The sequence below is a fragment of the Micrasema longulum genome, unplaced genomic scaffold (genome assembly GCF_059751315.1).
Source record: "Micrasema longulum isolate JH-2025_06_02 unplaced genomic scaffold, ASM5975131v1 h1tg002263l, whole genome shotgun sequence".
Taxonomy (NCBI): Eukaryota; Metazoa; Arthropoda; class Insecta; order Trichoptera; family Brachycentridae; genus Micrasema; species Micrasema longulum.
The window spans coordinates 392645-408436 of record NW_028279421.1 but is presented as its reverse complement, the minus strand read 5'-3'; the positions used below and the strand labels follow the sequence as shown (position 1 = coordinate 408436).

Here is a 15792-nt window from a genome sequence, read left to right as displayed (position 1 = left end):
AAGAGATATTTTATGTTCAGCCATTATGAAGACAAGCTGTATACTCTATTCGTCGAACGATCTAGCTGAGTCGTTAAACTAGATGTAATTTTGATGTTTTTTGTTGATATTTCTTGATAAAACCCCATAGTAAATGATTATGATAAAATTATAAATAAAATTATCTATGAAACTTCTTATAAAATCTTAATAACATTAACTATCAAAATGAATAACTTCTTATTAATATTCAAAGCATTAACTTAATGGTCCAACATTTTAATATTATGTTAATAAAATTTGTGTAAAACCACTCACCGACTTATCTGTTTTGAGACGTAACCCGTCTCTTCGTCAGGACAACAACATTACACTAACATGCAAATACCACTACACACCTTCACCGTAGGTAAAGTCACGTGTTATACATATTATCATCATATTTTGTTGTCCCGTTCACAATTTGTGTAATATACCGTGTTGTGTACGTAATTGTTAGGTTTTTTTTTCAAATATCACTGTAATTTAACAACATAGCACTATGTACACAACGATAAACATAAATAATAAATAAAATAAAATAAAAATAATGAATCTTCACTTTACAGTTTTATTTTTTATTGTGATGAATTATTTATGACAGTGCAGAGTTGGTACGAATAAAGCATAATATGAGTAGGTTCTTTTGTAAAAATGGTGGCTATACAAATCCAAGTGAGTTATGGAGGAGAAAGTTTCGAATGGCCTCTCTCGCGCAGTCTGCGAAGTGAAGCCACTTGGAGCAGGTGCTTGGCTCAGTTTCTTCTATGTCCACAATCACCGATAAATTACAATAAATTACGGCGAATACGTATGAATAAATTTATCTAATAAAATACAATTCGCTCTCTTAAAAATTACTTTAAAATCTACTTTGGTAATCAAATGTTTATCGCAGGAAGTTAAACTAGTAGCTCACAATGGAGTTCTAGTGCCAACTCTAATGTATGGAAGCGAAGTATGGAATTGGAAAAATGTTGATGAAAGTAGGTTAAATGCTGTCGAAATGCGATCCCTCAGGCGAATGTGTGGTAAAACGATATATGATAAGTGCACAAATGTCGAGATTCAATTCAATTCAATTAATTTATTTTAAATATAACATATACATCACAAACATATATTCAATACGTACATATTATAAAAAAATTAAAAAAATATACACGAAAGAGACTCATGGTATATTTATGTGCAACGACGATATGCTGGTATTATAAAAACAGGATTTATTTGAGGTATGCATTTTATTTATTTTTTTATTTATATTTTTTTTTTTTATGTCTATCTGTTCCTTTAATGCTAATCCAAGACCTCAAACCTACTTTAAACTGTACCAGTGATTTAATTTAGCTAATATGTGTTTTTTTAATAACATATTAACCGAGGCGTTTTACATTGATATTTTTATTAAAATCATTAACTATAGAGTTTCATAAAAAAAAGCAAAATATAAATATCATTAAATTTAAATAGGTCCGAACGAATCTAATAGGTATTGTCAATCCACTATACGGAGCCGTTTAGATTAAGATGATATGTGTGTAATGGGCTATTCTCTGACGGATATCACGCGGTTGGTTTGTTTATTTGAAAAGTCTTGTAATAATGAACAGACTTGTGGCAAGCATGATTTTATCAACTTTTCAACCCTTCTTTTACCGTGCTAAAAAAATCCGCGCGTTCTGGTGCTGTGTAGTCAACACGCATACGAAAATGAGGGATATAAAATCTGAAAATTGTACCATAATAGGCGACTATAGTTGGAATACAGTCGCTAAAGATATTTGCTGATCGAATCACAGCGAATACAAAATGAAAAAGTTTAAAATAAAACGTAATTTATAAAATAATATTTATTCATTCATAAACAAGAAACATTAAAAAATACAAACAACAGCAATAGAAATGTAAAATAATAATTTAATACAATGAAATTTGTCCTCGTTTAATATTTATTGTGAAAGGACCTAAAATGAAAACTACGTATGCTTGAATTAATAGCTATTTTTAATATGATTTTACTATAGTCCTTAAAATGTAACATGATTAGAATGACAGTTGTCAAAAAAAGTGACGACATAACTTTGTAGTAACGTCAAAGGAGTTATTTATATTGACTCACGAAAAATCATTTGTATCTGGCGTGTTCATTTATTTTTTTAATACAATGCTTGAAACATAAATCAACATTAATATATAAAATCAGCTTTAAAACTAAAAGAAAACTAAAATAAACCTATTTATTAACGACGTTCTTACAAGGTTACATCATTTTGCAAAAACGTCAGAGATGGGACAAATTGATCGATTAAAAAAATAATTCATTTAATTTTGTTCATGAAAAAAGTATAAATGTCTCATTTTTTGGTGAATAATTGTGTTAAACACACTATAATAGGCTTGTTTTTGCGTTTTTATTTTTTATTTTTAGGAAACAGAGTTTCATGATTGCATGAAATAACTGATAAAATCGATTTGGTCAGTGATCAGTAATTTCCCATCACTGATGAAATTAATTTGACAGCTGACATTCTAATAAAGCTATATTTTAATGACTATAGTTATGTCGATTTTATTTAAAACACTTTATTTAAAGCATTAACTTTGTGGTCAAACATTTCAATAAGTATTGGTAAATATACACTTTTTTGATTTTGCACACACTTTTTATTGATAATCAGTGGTGTTAGCTTATAATAGCATGTGTCCTATCAGCACTATTGTTTTATATTTTTGTGCAACTACTATTATGAAAGTGTAAAATGGGATTAGCATGTTAGAGTAATTAGTCTCCAGACGAAACCAGTATGCATAGGAAAAACGATTTTATCAAAACATTCCTAACATTTATTGTATGTTTTACTTATCAATTTATCGTCAAAAAATAGCTTATTGTCAGGAAATAACAAGTTCAGGCCCCTGGTAACAGTGGAAAGTTAACATTTATCTTTAATTTTATCTACAAAATAAATTAAATTATCTGTATGAAAAGCAGAATATGCATAATTTTTTTCTTTTAAACATGTTCAATTATAGGTTATTGATGAAGATTCTTCAAATCTTCATGCGAATTTACTGATTTTCGTGTACAAATGACGATTTTTCTTTACAGACAGTCGAAGATAACTCTCATTGTAATCGGGGCACAGATATTCAAAACCAAAAACATCCCTCATTTTTATTAGATACATAATAATTATAAGATTGAGAGGGTAGTGTTATACCCAGCCAGCCATATAACTAATACAAAATATAAAATAATAAAGAACAAATAATGTAAAACAAATCAATTTTAACGTTGGCCAGAACTGAGCATTTTTACTCGGGTACCTAAAAAGAATGCTTAAACAATTGGGTAGGTTTGGTGTTTGATTGTGCGTTGATATCAACAATTTCGTTCAAAAAATGTTGAAGCCCAATATTGATATTAGACGAAGAAAACCTATTAATTATCCTTCGGCATTCCATGCCTACCTTTAATTGAGACATTGGAGTCCTGACTCAGCCTTTAGGTGTCTCTGTCAACTACCTACGCCTATTTATTTTCCAAAGTCAGGTCCGCATCCTGTAATTCTGTAATCAACTGACAAACTTTTCTATACACGACTAGATACAGCAATGAGGGAAATGTATATAAAAATATACTTTAACAGAGATAGAGAATCCTTTTGAGAAGAAAATTTTTAAGTTTAAATATTTTCAAAACTAGTGACTTGTCATTTGTCAAATAGTAAAGATATATTTTTACTTTTTTATTTTTATTTTACCCTTATCAGGCAGAAAGAAATTTTTTTTGGCACATTTGAAGGTTGAAAAAGCTTCAGAATTCCAAACATTTTTTTTGTTTAAATCAATGTTCATTACGGAATAATTTGGCACTAAGTTGACAAGCTTTTAAAAAGCGACTGTTTTAAGTCAAAACATTTTAATTTAAATTTTCCATTTTGGTATCCACGCGTAAATCTAGATTTTTTACGTCTTTTGATTCGCACATACGTACTGAATTTTTTCAATATATTGTTTTTGGTATTTGCGTTTACCAGAATATTTCAATTTCTTAGCCATTTTCTTTTAAACATAAATAACCTTAACATTATACAACGAGATGAAGAACAATGGTAATATAGAAGTCAAGGGATCTACAGGGCTTATGACCTGTCAATGGCTGGTTTAAGTGGCCACTTTACACACTGTGTAACATTCATCATTCTTAATAAATATTCTCATAAATAAAGGTTTCAGCTCTTTAACTTCACAAACATCAACAGATGAAAGAATTGAAGGAATATGGATGTTCAAATATAGGCAGAATGGTGAATGTAACACAGTGTGTAAAATGGCCACTTAAACCAGCCATTGACAGGTCATAAGCCCTGTAGATGCCTTGACTTCTATATTACATTTTCTTAAATGTTCTTCATCTCTGTTGTAATATGTTAATATAAACAGCTCCCCAGGGAGTTGAATCCAGTCCTTGTCTACAAAAATTTGGGCAAACTCAAAATATTTTTGATAAATAACCTTGTTAGAAAATGGGAAACAAGTTGTGGTGGGCTTCTCAGACCAAACGTCGGACCTCCTGCTACGGAGACCGCGACATTGCATACGGGATTACAACCCATGTATTAAATTTAAAGATAGGTTGTCAAAAAAAATCTGTTTTAACTTTTTGTTTTTTTTAGGAAATGTCTGCGTTCTTATGATTTACCCAAATATTTCCTTTTGATGGCCATTTTTAACGAGTTGTAAATAACTCACTATTAGAAAATGGGAATCAAGTTGGGGTAGAGTGGGATTTGAACCACGGACCTTTGAGCCGTGAGTCCGAGACACTAGCCACAAGAGCACAACCCGATTCAACTAAACTTAATTGCGAACCATAAAAAGGCCTAACCCTGCTAATACCTAAAGTTTAGTATTTCCGTTAAAAAAGGTGTTCATCTCTTTCGTAATTTATTTGAAAATAAAAATACTTGATACAATTTTCGTCGACAATATAATTTGTCGTATATATGGCCACTGGCAACAACAAGCATCAGGCCCAACAATATACCAACCTAACAAGGCACCAACCGCAGCGAAACGGAAACGTAAATCAGACTCTCCGTTACGCCTACTTCACTACACATACATTAACCAAAGATTTTTGATCTTCATATTATGTTTTTATTCTCTATCTATCAGTTTAAATTTAAGAGGTCCTTTGGGCATGTACATCGGCTTCATGTGGTAACCCAAATTTTCGTAATGATACTCAATCTTGAAGTTTTGTACCATCTGAAAAAGAGGAAAAATAGCGATTCATTTATTTGTACTAATAGTGTCATAATTAATTAATTTATTGAGTTGGTGATTATTTTTTCGAACTTCATTTAAATCATGAACCTTAAGTTAACAATATTTTGAGTTTGTTCAGTTTTTTGGAAACAAAAGACTGGATTTCACACCCCAGGAAGTTATTAAGTTTGACTATAGAATGAATGACCAGAATCTTATGCGGACTTCGAAGGTCAAAGATCTAGGCATCACTTTTGTGAGTTCCCTGACATTTCGTGATCAGATCGTAACAGTTTGTAGTAGCTCGTTGAAGATGTTGGGATTCGTATTGCGTATTGCCAGGGTTTTTGGTAATATACGAGTACTGAGAATTCTTCATAACACGTTGGTGCGAAGTAGACTCGAGAGTGGCTCGATGATTTGGGGAACGTGTGGGTTGAAGTACTCTCTTATGGTGGAGAGGGTTCAGAAGAAATTTCTTCAGTTTCTCTACATGAGGGAGTGCGGATATTATCTATGGCTTTATCCCACTGAGTTCCTCCAGGGTATGCTCGGTTACAACAGTTTGAAGACCAGAAGGAATCTGTATTTGACTACGCAGTTCTTTCGATTGTTGCGCGGTATTATTGACCACCCTGAAATTATGCGGAGTATTAGCTTTTATGTTCCGGTTAATTACTTTAGACAGCTTTAGCACAGAGTGTTTCACATTTCGATATACAGGACTAACCTACCAATGGTTATGCCTGATGGAAGGACTATCTCTATGTTGAATAATATTACTTTGGACATTGACATTTTTCACGTCTCTGAAGGAGTTTTTCGTTACAAGATTCTCTTACTTTTTTAACATATTATTCTCTGGATATTATGTATAATTATGTTATTTATATGTATGGCTAATTTTACCTTATTATATTAATTATTTCTATTTGTATGAATTAAGATATTCTATTTTGTAATGTATACATATATGAATAAATAAAATTGAAATTGAAAATTGAACATATTACAACCGAGAAAGATAAAATTTTAAAGAAAGAAACATGGAAGTCTAGGCTTTTACAGGACGATGACCTGTAATTGGTCGGTTTAAGTGGCCACTTTACACACTGTGCAGCATTCACCATTTTGCCATGTTTAACATCCGATTGAATTTTAAAAATTCATTTGATATCTGTCAATTTTCAAGATCAAGGATTTTTTTTCGACATCATGGGCGGAGTAATTTCAAAATTACAAAACAAAAAATCATGGTGCTGATAATTTTTTATTTATTTATTTAACTTTTTGTAGATAATGTTATTTGTACATTGGCGGGCTTATTGCCAAATGGCAATTTCTTCCAACCAACCAATAAAATTAAAGTTTTATTTTTATAATTCAAGTTACAGAACACATTCAATAGAAAAAAAAAAGATTAAAAAGTTTAAAATATATAAAAATAGAAATAAACGTATTTGTTTATAAATTACCTTAAATCAAAACTATTACTTAATGGGAAAAAGGAAAAAAGCGGAAAGAGGAAAAAGGAAAGGAGGAGAGATTAAGGAAGAGAAAGGAGATGTTTCTTCAGACGTGATTTAAACAGAGATAATGTAGTAACATCTTTGATGGTGGATGGGAGATTATTCCACAGTCGAGCCGCATGGACACTATATGAGTTAGAGAAGAAAGAGGAATTGTGTATGGGTATTAAGAGAGTACCTTGAGAATGAGAACGAAGAGGTAAACCGTGAACTGATAAGCGTTGAAATTTTTCATGCAGGTATATAAGAGCGTTAGGACTATGAAGTACATTGAACAGAAGTGAGAGGGAGTGATAGTCTCTCCGCTGTCTAATTTTGAGCCATTTCAGTTGCCTACGATAATCAGAAATGTGGTCATATTTCCTAAGACCAAATATGTACCTTATGCATGTATTCTGAAGTCGTTCAAGTTTATCGAGTTGCTCACAGCTTAAATCAGTCATGGAATCATCATAATACGACACACTACTTTTTTCATTGACTTAGTTTGATACTATACTAACAATTAACAAAACCTCGTTTTTATAAATATGTTCAAATCTAAATCGATAAATAATCAATAAAAAAATACCTTGCAAATAACAGCTTGCATCTCTAGATCGGCAAATCGTTTTCCCAGACACATCCTCTTTCCGTACCCAAAAGGAAGTGATGCGAAGGCGTGGTGCTGTGGACACTCTCCCCTCTTCCTTTCGCTTCCTTCCGGCTGTGTAGCGGTTCCAGCCTTTAGCCAACGTTCTGGAGCGAACGTTGAACTATTAGCAAAATACTTGTCTTGAAGGCATGCCACGTGGTTTTGGAAAATGACCATGGTCTAGATAAAAGAAAAATAAATATTTTGAACCAGTGATACACTTGTAGTCATCATCAGGCAAATACTCTTGCTTTTCAAGAGTATTGCATATGTCAAATGGCAATTTTTTCAGTTTTAATATTTGTCTTATAGTCTTCTTACCCCTTTTGGAATCTGGAATCCATGAATCACAGAATCTCGACTAAGATGTCTGGCATTCCATAATACCGTTGGAAACATTCTGAAAAAATAACAAATTTCATATTTACTTTCTACTAAGTACGCTTTGATTTTTCTAAAATCGGTCCAGTGACGTTTAGATAGCCATTATTTATTGTTTTTAATTGGTGTTTTAAAAAAAACATATCTACGCATTCTAGATCTAGACATTGGGTCTTTAAAGATCTAGACATTGGGTCTTTAAAACCGAAGATGCTCATAGAATTGATTGTGAACCCATCTACTGACTACTTTTCTCGGCAAAATTTGTCGCAGAGAGTCTGATGGTGGCTGTTGGATGGCCATCACATGTTCTTATTTGAATTGTAATACCATTTTTTTTAAATTGATTTAATAGGGAAATATCACATACTACGAGTACGGATAAAAATATATGAAATGAATTTAGAATAATTCATTGTGTTTTCAAAATTAATATGGATATTGTGGAGAAATTATTTCATATATTTCAACCTAAAAAAAGAAATTCAATAAAAATACGTTCGTAGAAAAACGCGACGTGTTTGGCCTTGGTTCTTGCGACGTCAAAATTCGTGATATTGTTCTGAACAAATTTTAATAGCAAGGAGCAAATAAACATGAATCGTGAGTATAAGGGACGTGGCCAATGGAATAACCGTTTTTTAATGTAAAAAAAATGTAAAAAGAGGGTGATATTTCTCTATTTTAGAGATCTTTATTACTTTTCACTCTGTTTTTTGCAATGTTTTTACGGTTTTTACTGTGTTTTTTTGTTTTTACTAAGTTTTTAAACATGTTTTCTACTACATATTTTAATATGTTTTTCAGCCATATTTTCACTGTCTACCACCTTTATTATTTTTTTATGTATTAATTACTGTTTTTATATTTTGTCTGTCTTAGGATGGGTAAAAAACCCTAGTTACACAGTCAAAGCAACTTTGTATAAAACTGTAATTGTAGGAATTTTAGTAAATGGGAAATTTTGACTTCTGATGACAAGGTTGGGTACATTAAGTCAGATTGATTGTAATAGAGATGGGACATCAATTTTAGAATTCAGTATTTCTAAAATACATATAAGGTCCGTCTCTTAATTGAAGGCAGATTAAAAGATTGCTGTATTTCAACAAAGGAATAATTACCGCTTTGTAATCCAAGTAACTATGCCAGTTTTCTAAGAAAACGGAACTGGACAGACTCAATATAAAAAAAAAAATTATATTAAAGGCCTAAGCCAATTACAACAGTTTCATAAAAAACTGTACTCTTATATACAAGAAACTGAACAAAAAGAACAGAAAACTATGCAGCAAAGACAAACAAGGACAATAAAATAATGGTATACAATATATTCATTAACACAAGAAACATATTTATAATATTTCGAGCCAAACTATGCCATATGATCAATAAAAGTCCCGAAAAACGGACACCAATATTAGCAGAGGAACATTCTAGACGGGGACAAACTAATTAGCAGAAAAGTGTTTAAATGCTATTACTAATATATATTTTTAGACCCATAATTAACGTTGAAGAAAAATCTTTAAAAATTCATATTTATCATGTTCATATTTACTGCCTAAATTAGGAATAATTTATACCTGAAGTTTTCCTTGATACAAGCCTTAAGGTAATGCATATTTTCTAGATTCGCAGCAGTGATTGGCGAATCACTTGTTGGTAGGATTGATTTGATTTCATTGTGCAGCTTTTCCTGTACGTCCTGATGTTGGGCCAGTTGAAAGAGATTTGAAGAAACAGCTGTTGAGACCTGAAAATAAAGAAATATACTTAATTATTTTATATTAAAATCACTAACTTTGTGGTCATTCATTATAATAAATAAAATAAACACTACTTTGTTTTAGCCACTTATTTTTTTTCCCCGACCGGTTTCAAAGCTATACTCGTACAAGCTTCTTTATCACTTCTTTATCAAAGTATACTTAAGTAATGAATCCTTTTATTTTTTGTTTTATCCTATTTTACTAAATACTACATGTGGAACTAATAAATAAGTATTTTGTCTTGTAAGGATGGAAAGCGTAATTTGAGATGGATACGATCTTTAATACTAGGCAGGAGTGGAGTCGGTACTTTGATATGTTTTGCTGAAATGTGAAATTAATTGCAGATTAACTATGTTATACAGTATACAGTTTACAATACGCTTCCTAGTGACATTGATGTGAAATATTTAACTAATTAATTTTCATGCCGTCTCTGACTTTTCTCTCAGCTTTAATTCCAGTAATATAATTAGGACATATTTTTATCATATAATGTATATCCTCTCTACAAATGCCCACTGGGCGTACATATAAATCAAGTAAAAAATATGTAATCTCTATAGATGATCGTTTGAAAGAATAAAAAAAAACTTACAGTGTCGATCCCGACTATGAACATTTCTAGAGCCATGACGACAGCAATGTGAGGATCATTTGTGTTGGTAGCCAACAGTCTCTGTAGTAATGAAAGGTCCCTTTTGGTGTCAGGGTTCTCTTTATTTCGCTTGATTGCGGCTTCTATGTGATGTAGAGATATGCTGTAATAAACCGATTTAAATGCGTTACTATAAATAGAAATAGGTACTAACATATTTGTTAGCCTTTTGAAACGATCGATATATTTCAACTAAGGTGGAGAAGGGAATATGAGACTTATGGTATTTAAAGAGTTTGTTTTTTTTATAGTATTCTATGTAAACATTCTGTTAAGTACTTAATTTATATTTTTTATACTTGCAACTTATATAAGACTTATTTTTATTTTTTTTACATTTATTTATTTGTTCAAAATTACAAAATTTAATATTTATGAACTTATTAAGGCTTTTTAGGCTATGCCCGGGTCAAGCCACAATAAATAACAATAAAAGTACAGAGTAAAATTAATTAGATCAAATTATAATGACATAGAATCACAATCTAGAAAAAAAGGTAAATGAAATAAATAATCAAATTTCAAAGAATACAATGCAAAAAAGATAGTCAGAAATAATTTTTAAAATATAAATTATGCAAATTAAGAATCACACATAATCAAATATACAAAATAGTGGTATCATTAAAATCAACAAAATAATAGTAAAATATAGTAGTATTAAAAATATTAAAAAAATACAAAGAGCATCATTTAAATCAACAGAAAAATAATATATATATATAAAAGCATAATTGAAATGATAATTGAGTTATGTTTTTTAGAAATTCACTCAATTTTAGTAAGAAATATAAGGAATAGGAGCAACAGATCATATGCCAAATAATAGTACGTACTTAATTAAATTATACAAAAATACATAATAAGAAAAACATAAAAATTATCAATATGTATACATTCCGATCCTACCTATATTATTCCTAATTCAAAATTCAAATTTAACTTAGTTATGCAGAAAGCAGCCAGCCATAGAAAAGTGAAGCTGCGATAATAGCTCTTTTGTGAAAAGGGTGAATAACTTAAATCTACACAACAGTTGGAATGTTTTTTACTTTGACAAATATTAAATTATGCATACGTTATTTTTTTTTATAAAATTCAAAAGTCATTTAAATATGTACTTCTACCACTTTTAATGATTTTTTTAATCTGGTTGACCGCAGAACCTAAAATATGTATTTTGCAGAAAACAGCAACATCCAACAATAAATACATCTTTCTAACTTTGAATGTAAAAGGTGACCTCTGTACTAAAACATACTTTTGTATTACATGTATTTTTAAATTAATGAATTTACAAAATTCAAATACTTACTCCACGGCCTCGTATCATTCAGTTAAAACTGCCTTACCATTTTTTCATTCATCATCACAATTCGTAATAAACTTTAATTAAAACAAAAAAAAAAAAAGTTTCTGAAGCCTTATCAACCGTTAAAATCTTTGAAAAAATATTTTCGTTTTGCTGAAACGAGTGTTAACAATTTTTTTTTCTGGAAGCTCTCAAGGGGTCTTCTTCTTCTTCTTCTTCTGCAGCCTTATTCTCTCCACTGCTGGATAAAGGCCTCTTCCAAACGTCTCCATTCCTTCCTATTACCCGCTTTCATAATCCACGTTTTACCGGCAATAGAGGCAATGTCGTCAACCCATCTTTTCTGTGGCCTTCCAACACTTCTTGTGTTTGCCCATGGTCTCCACTTTATTATTCTGGGTGTCCACCTGCCATCATTTTGTCTGCCGAATGCCCTGCCCACTGCCATTTCGATTTCGCTGCACGATCCATGATATCCTATTTCTTCATTTCTTATTCTGTCTCTTAGACATACACCGAGAATCTGTCTTTCCATGGATCGTTACGTGCATTTTAATTTCTGGCTTCTATTTTGTGTTATAGACATGTTTCTAGTCCATATGTTTTCACCGGCAATATGCACGATTTATATACTTGTCTTTTCAAGCATATGGGGACTTGTTTATTTTCAAAAATATATTTCAGTTTGCCGAAAGCAGCCCAACTTAGCCCTTTTCTTCTTGGTAACTCCGCTATCTGGTTATCTTTACCAAGTTTGACTTTGTGTCCTAGATAAATCTCAAGGGGTGGGGAAACAAATTTTTTGAATTTTGAAAAAAAAGTTTAATTTTGTTACTTCAATAACAACCATTCTGTAAAAAAAGTCTTTGTCATTATGGTCAACCCTGCTGACGTACGAAAATAAAAATATATTATTATCACGTCATAATTAATGCCAATATATTTCAAAATTCAATAAAAAAAATTAACTTTAGATATTGCAAACTGTTTACAAATTTAACTGGAGATGCAGGAATACCGATCCCAATTATAATGTCTCCTGCAAAAAGCACCACTTGCTTACTTTAGAAGATCACCGTCTACTATTAGACATGGGGGTGCTTCATGACATACTTAGTGGACGCCTTGATAGTCCGGCTCTTTTGTCGGAGATCATTAAATGACCCCGGCTACCGCACCCGTCACACGTCGAGCTCTCTATTTCATGTGCCAGCAGTTCGCACGAACTATGCCCAGAACTCTCCACTTATACGTTTTGCTCGTGAATACAATTTGAACTTTCCCCTTATTGATCCATTTGATTGTAAAAAAATAATATTTAAAATGCGCGTCTTAAAACATACTTTTTTGTCTTGTACTTAGTTTTAATAATAAAGTCTTATTTTATCTTATTTTATTTTATTTTATCTCTAATTTGTAATATTTAATACATATTTATATTTTCAAAACTTGACACTTGTGCAATATTTACACACATGCCCACCCTTATTCCAATATAACACCCACTCACCCACCCTCTCACTCACTTACACTCACACAAACACACTAGTATGTATTGTACGTGTATTTAATGTATTTCTGTGGATATCTGTCATTGGTTTTATTCTCTGTATATTTTATTTGTTATATTTTTGTTACATGTATTACTGTTAATATCCCCAAAAAAAAATTATATATATATATATTATTATTATTTAAACTATTTGTGTACGAAAAAGCGCCATCTCATAATAAAACTATGAACGTTTTTATTTTTTCAAATACTGTGAAAATGATCGTAGGATTTTCTAAGTCATCACACAAGATTAGTTCTCGTATTTCTCAACAGGTGTCGCTTATAATTCAGTATTTTTCGTTGCATCAAATATTTATGCCCGTAAAATAAAGAACCATTGACCTAAAAAAAGCTTCCTTTGCGCATTGCTAGCCTAAAAATCTGACCTTAATCGTTATGATGTAGGTACCTCCTGTACCCATTTCACAAGTCATTACTGGGACATTAACATACAATAAGATAATATAAAAAGATTTGAGGTTATAACCATTATTAAGGTTATAATATTAAAAAACCAACACATTAAACGTTGAAACCCTTTTATAAATTTCGCCAAAAACAAAATTGAATCCAATATATCGCTAATGTTTTGAGTATGTCTAAATGTTTGTGACAGGCTGGATTTTCTCCCTAGGGAGTTATTTATTTATTTATTTATTTTATCATAAATACAATTTTTCGTTCACTTTGCCCAGCTAACAAGGGTACATACCCCGTTCCAAGCTAGGCAATTGTATTTTAATCCATGATGATGGTTTACAAGTTAATAGAAAGCACAGACTAACAAAATATAAACTTACTCGTAAAAACATTTTGATACATATACATATACATTCACACATACACATGCACACATATGCATACATACACATATATACATAAACACACATACATATACACACATTTATACATACACACACACATGTACATGCACCCATGCGCATACACATACATACATTCATAAAACATTGACAATTTATTTCATATAATGCGAAACTTCATGATTGCCATTTGTATGTATATTTTTAAAAATTATTATTTATTCAGAACTAAATTAGTTGTAACAGTTGTTGTTGAAGAGTGAAGGAAATCGGGATGTTTAAATATAGCAGAATGGTGAATGTTACGCAGTGTGTAAAGTGGCCACTCAAACCAACCAACGACAGCCCTGGAAATGGGTAGTCTTCATTATTCCCTTCTCATATTTTTTCCTCTCTTCTTCTTCTTCTTGCGGTATCTTATCGGGTCCCCCCAATGTTGGCGATCACTACAGCGAAAGCATCTCGGTCCTGCGCTACTCCGGAACCAGGACAACAGCTTGTTGGATGTACTCGTCATGAAAAAGGAAAAGATAACCAGAGTAGTTTTTCGTTGCCTTCTGTGGTGATTTTTTCTGTCGGGATTACTTTTCCTTACCTGGTTGGTTCTGATTCGGAGGCGCCGGAAACTTGCCTTTCATCCTCTCGTTATCTACTGTGATCACATGATCCCATTGCCCAGGGTTCGCGACTTGGACGCTAACGAGTTGGACTGGTCAGAAGTGTTGCCGGTGAAATGCAACTGGGCATTCGCAGCATTAAATATAATCACACCCTCCAGCAAGATGTGACTCACTACGACCCTACTGACTGTTCGAACCTCTCCTCTGTTGCAATAAATTTGAATAAAAAATGGCAGTTCTACAGGGTTTTAAATAACTTCATTAAAAAATCCCTTCTCTTTTTATATTGAAATATCTGGAATTTTTTCAAACCTCCAAATGGAATCCAGCGCACTGATGTACTCCCTCCACGTGGGGGTGCTGAAGAACTTCCAGAAGGGAAACTTGACCTCCAGGATCCTCACGTTTGTGAAGAACTTTGTGACTGCGTGGATCAGCTCCTGCGTGTCCTCGGGACACTTTTTGTCCAAGCAGCCTAACCTGGTGTCCAGGGCTATGTTCGCAATAGCTAGAAAAAATATAAAAATGATTTATTTCCGTTTTCAGTTCAGTACCGTATGTTTCAGTTCAGTTGCATCAAGTTTATTTCAGTTCGGTTTAATTCAGTTTATTTCAATTCGGTTCGATTCAGTTTGAACAAAATTATATAGATAGAATAGGAAACTTCTTGAGAGCGGAACACTTCTCTATGAGTTGAGTTAAGTTTTGTTAAGTTCGGCACGATTAAGTAATGTTCGGTTCAGATCAATCCAATCAAGTTAACTTCGAAATAATTTGTGTAAAATCGCTACATTTATTTTGGATTTAAAAAAATTTAAAACGTATTTTAGTGATTTAACTCAAATTAAATACGTAATTACCAAGTATTAAAAATAAGTTGTGTTGCTTTTTTAAAAAAATTATGTGAACTGGAGGACACAACACAAAAAAATTACAACAATTTAATTAGTCAATAATGTATTCTCCTTCATTCTCTTACAACAAATTTGTCAATAATTCATAGCATCTTCACCGAACACTGCGTAAATATCGCGAGCAGCTTCGTCTCCTTGATTGAACGTGAACAGAAAGAGGAGTCAAAAATGCTCACTTTCGTCTACTTGAAATTCCATTTTGAAGGCTTGTAATCGAATAAAATAATATTTGTAATGTAAAAGTAAACACAATATCTTGTAGAACAGATTTTTTTAGCATGACGTATAACCATAATGGTAC

At 31.8% G+C, this 15792-nt stretch overlaps 1 protein-coding gene across 2 annotated transcripts in view; it reads right to left on the bottom strand.

Moving 5' to 3' along the window:
- Positions 1-4684: 4684 nt before the first annotated feature.
- The window catches only part of LOC148272641 (putative cytochrome P450 301a1, mitochondrial), a 55442-nt gene continuing 44334 nt past the window's right edge, over positions 4685-15792 (bottom strand). For both annotated transcript variants that reach the window (XM_088239784.1, XM_088239785.1), the window contains exons 7-12: positions 14890-15085; positions 10210-10372; positions 9426-9595; positions 7780-7858; positions 7396-7638; positions 4685-5295 (exon numbers count right to left, since the gene is read on the bottom strand). In XM_088239784.1, the coding sequence (XP_088095910.1) occupies positions 5185-5295; positions 7396-7638; positions 7780-7858; positions 9426-9595; positions 10210-10372; positions 14890-15085 (962 nt within the window). In that variant the 3' untranslated portion in view covers positions 4685-5184. The remainder of the gene's footprint in view (positions 5296-7395; positions 7639-7779; positions 7859-9425; positions 9596-10209; positions 10373-14889; positions 15086-15792) is intronic.